At 35.9% G+C, this 2,897-nt stretch overlaps 1 protein-coding gene across 1 annotated transcript; it reads right to left on the bottom strand.

Annotated features, from left to right (window-relative positions):
* Positions 1–541: 541 nt before the first annotated feature.
* ovca2 (OVCA2 serine hydrolase domain containing) lies at positions 542–2,450 on the bottom strand. The gene is made up of 2 exons (XM_077242188.1): positions 2,064–2,450; positions 542–1,436 (listed from the first exon to the last, which is right to left on the bottom strand). Exons 1-2 carry the CDS (start codon positions 2,227–2,229, stop codon positions 919–921), a joined length of 684 nt encoding a protein of 227 aa, XP_077098303.1. The 5' UTR covers positions 2,230–2,450; the 3' UTR covers positions 542–918.
* Positions 2,451–2,897: the final 447 nt, after the last annotated feature.

Raw genomic sequence — 2,897 nt, 5'->3', positions numbered from 1 at the left:
ATTGGGAGATACAGTGACAGCTGATATTTATATGAGTATATATATATTTATGTAAGTAGTCTGCTATATTGTTATAAAGATCTCACTGATTCAAATTACAAGCTATAAAATATATTTCAATTTACTTTTTGACCATATAAATATCAGCAACTGCACCAAATGGCACATTTTTTCTCAGGGCTCTGATCAAAACAGGTGTTTTTTCCTCAAGTATAAGCTACACTTTTTCCTATATCGTACTATGTATGTGTGTGTGTATATATGTATGTGTGTGTGTATATGTATGTATACTTTGTCTAAAGATTCTAACTGTTCCATTTTTATAACCATTTCCTGTCAGGCTTTACAATGTTAAACCCTGCCCCAGGGAGTTGCACCATATTGTTAATTTTTTACAAACTCCAAATAAAAATACATATTATTAAATATATATTACATTCATTTTTTTTTCAGTGGCAAACACCATCCCACAGAGCCTAACTTGATTTGAACCTCAAAATATCCTTTAAACAGACTGTCACGCAAATGAAACAGCACTGCATACTTCTGAAAGTCTTTATTCGAGTAAAACCTTCTTTTATTAACCTTTCAATTTCCAAAATATCTATTTCTTCTTGCTTATGCGTAACTTGATTACGCCTTTAGTATAAGTACATTATGTTTTATACTTGTCTGATGTTTCGTTTTTCTCTCCTTTTTTCTTTTATAATTGTAGTTCAAATGATTCTAAATTGTACATTTCTTAATGATTTCTATTGTAGAGTGATGTGTCATTCTTTGGTCAGTGTTGCTTTTAAGGATATATAAATAAACCTGACCTTGAGCAAGGCTTTTATAATGTAGCTATAATTCACTTAGTACATACATGTAATGTAGACCTGATTTATTCCAGGAACCCTCACATATTCTTTAATCCTCTCACTGAAACTTCTCAAGGAAGTCTTGGTATGTCTGCCTGTGAGAGGATTTCGCCGGAACAAAGTGTCCACCAGGATGAAGGAGGATTTGAGCTCCATCAAACGCTGGCAGCAGATCTCGACTCATCTCCTCAGGAATTACACGGTCGTCCTGTCCAAACACATGCAGAGAGGGGATTGTTAGCAGCGGTCCTTTGTAGAAGCGCTGATGCTGGGAACAGGCACTGCGGAATCCCGCGACCACGATGGCAAAGTGGAAATTGAAATTAGGCTGTAGTTTCTGTTCTTGCAGGGCACACAGCATGGCCACCAGGGCGGCACCTTGACTAAAGCCCAGGATGCCATCGAAGGGGCCGAGATCCTTCACTGCAGTTTTCACAGCCTCTATACTCTCTTCCAGACCCAGGCTGCTCTCACACTCCTGCTTAGCATTAAAACCTCGTGCCTGGACATCAGAGAACCACCAGCCCCTCTGGTCTTCTTCACCGCTGCTGGCCATCTTCTCCGGCTCCTGATTGGCTGTTTGCAGTAGTAAGATAAGATAGAAAGATTCAACAACGACACTCACGTGGGAAATAGATCAGTTTGTGCGGAAACCATTCAGGATGTCAGGATTCTATGATGAATTGAAAGCTCAAAAGAACAGCATTTATTTGAAATAGAAATCGCTTTGTAACATTGTTAATTTAATGCATCTTTGCTGAATAAAAGTGTTTACGATGTTACATGTGTTAATAATAATATATATAAACTTTCTTAACCCAAACTTTTGATTGGAAATGTGTCAAGGTTTCCACAAAAATATTATGTAGCACAACTTTTTCAACATTGATTATAATAACTTAAGGCATGTTTCTTGAGCACCAAATCAGAATATTATACTGATTTCTGAAGGATCATGTGACACTGAAGACTGGAGTAATGATGCTGAAAATTCAGCTTTGATCACAGGAATAAATTACAGTTTAAGATATAAAATAGAAAACAGTTCTTTTAACTTGCAATAAGATTTCACAATACTACTGTTTTACTGTATTTTTTTATCAAATAAACGCAGCCTTAGTGAGCATATAACTTTTTTCAAAAATATTAATTATTCCAAACGTTTGACCGGTAACTTAGTGTAATGATCCGTTTTATACTCACTTTCGTTTTGTATAGCAGGAACTTGGTGTGGTGCATTAATATAAACCAGCTCCACTTGTTTCTTTAATAGTTTACGTAAAGCCCCTGTCTTCTCTCTAAAAGAGTTTGCATTCTGCCGATAACCATGAATACAGAGAATTCGAAGAGGAACCGCAGATTTAGACATTATTAATGATCTGTCAAAGCTTTTGTAATTTTCTAGCTATTCTCCAAACTCGAAACGTTACAACCGCTAAAGTACACACACCCAAACAAAGAAAGAAAGAAAGAAACAAACAGGGACAAGCTAACTTAACACTACAGAGTTATTTTGAGTTATATTGTTGTAAAATAATATCAGAAAGTCTTCACATGTTCCCCTATTCTGCGACTGATTCATGGCCGTGTGGAAACATAACGAATCAAGAGTTCCGCTTGTTACTTATTATCCGCTTGTTAAATATTATCCCCAACTTGTTTACAAAAGTCCAAGTACAAGTTATCACTAAAACAATTTTATAAAATGCGTTTTTATGTTTTTTATTCAAGTGTTCTTTCCATAAATTGTAGGCTACAATATTGTTTTCCACAAATAGTAACAGAAATATAGTTCCGAATTTAAACGCCAGGCGGCAAGCGTTCCCTAAAGAATGTGCAGGGTGTTCTCTAAATAGTCTAGTAGTGGATCATGTGGATACCTTAGCCTCTCAAATGCAAATTGTAAAGGACTGCAACGAATGGAAATGTTTTACTCATTTCATTTAATTCTCAATATGTAGCCTACAGCCTTAACAAATGCTATATAGTTCTCTTTGCACTGAAAGAGAACATCGAAAGGTCTAATAGAAGCCCACT

Source organism: Siphateles boraxobius, unplaced genomic scaffold (assembly GCF_051911475.1).
Source record: "Siphateles boraxobius isolate OS27281-9 unplaced genomic scaffold, OSU_SipBor_1 25, whole genome shotgun sequence".
NCBI classification, from domain to species: Eukaryota; Metazoa; Chordata; class Actinopteri; order Cypriniformes; family Leuciscidae; genus Siphateles; species Siphateles boraxobius.
Note: the sequence above shows the minus strand (reverse complement) of the source record. Positions and strands in the feature narration are given on the sequence as shown.

Excerpts from the sequence above, each read along its gene's own strand:
- ovca2 (XM_077242188.1), bottom strand. The coding sequence starts at position 2,229 with ATGTCTAAATCTGCGGTTCCTCTTCGAATTCTCTGTATTCATGGTTAT. Across the intron at positions 1,437-2,063 it reads TCCTGCTATACAAAACGAAA|CCAATCAGGAGCCGGAGAAG; the intron begins GTGAGTATAAAA and ends TACTGCAAACAG.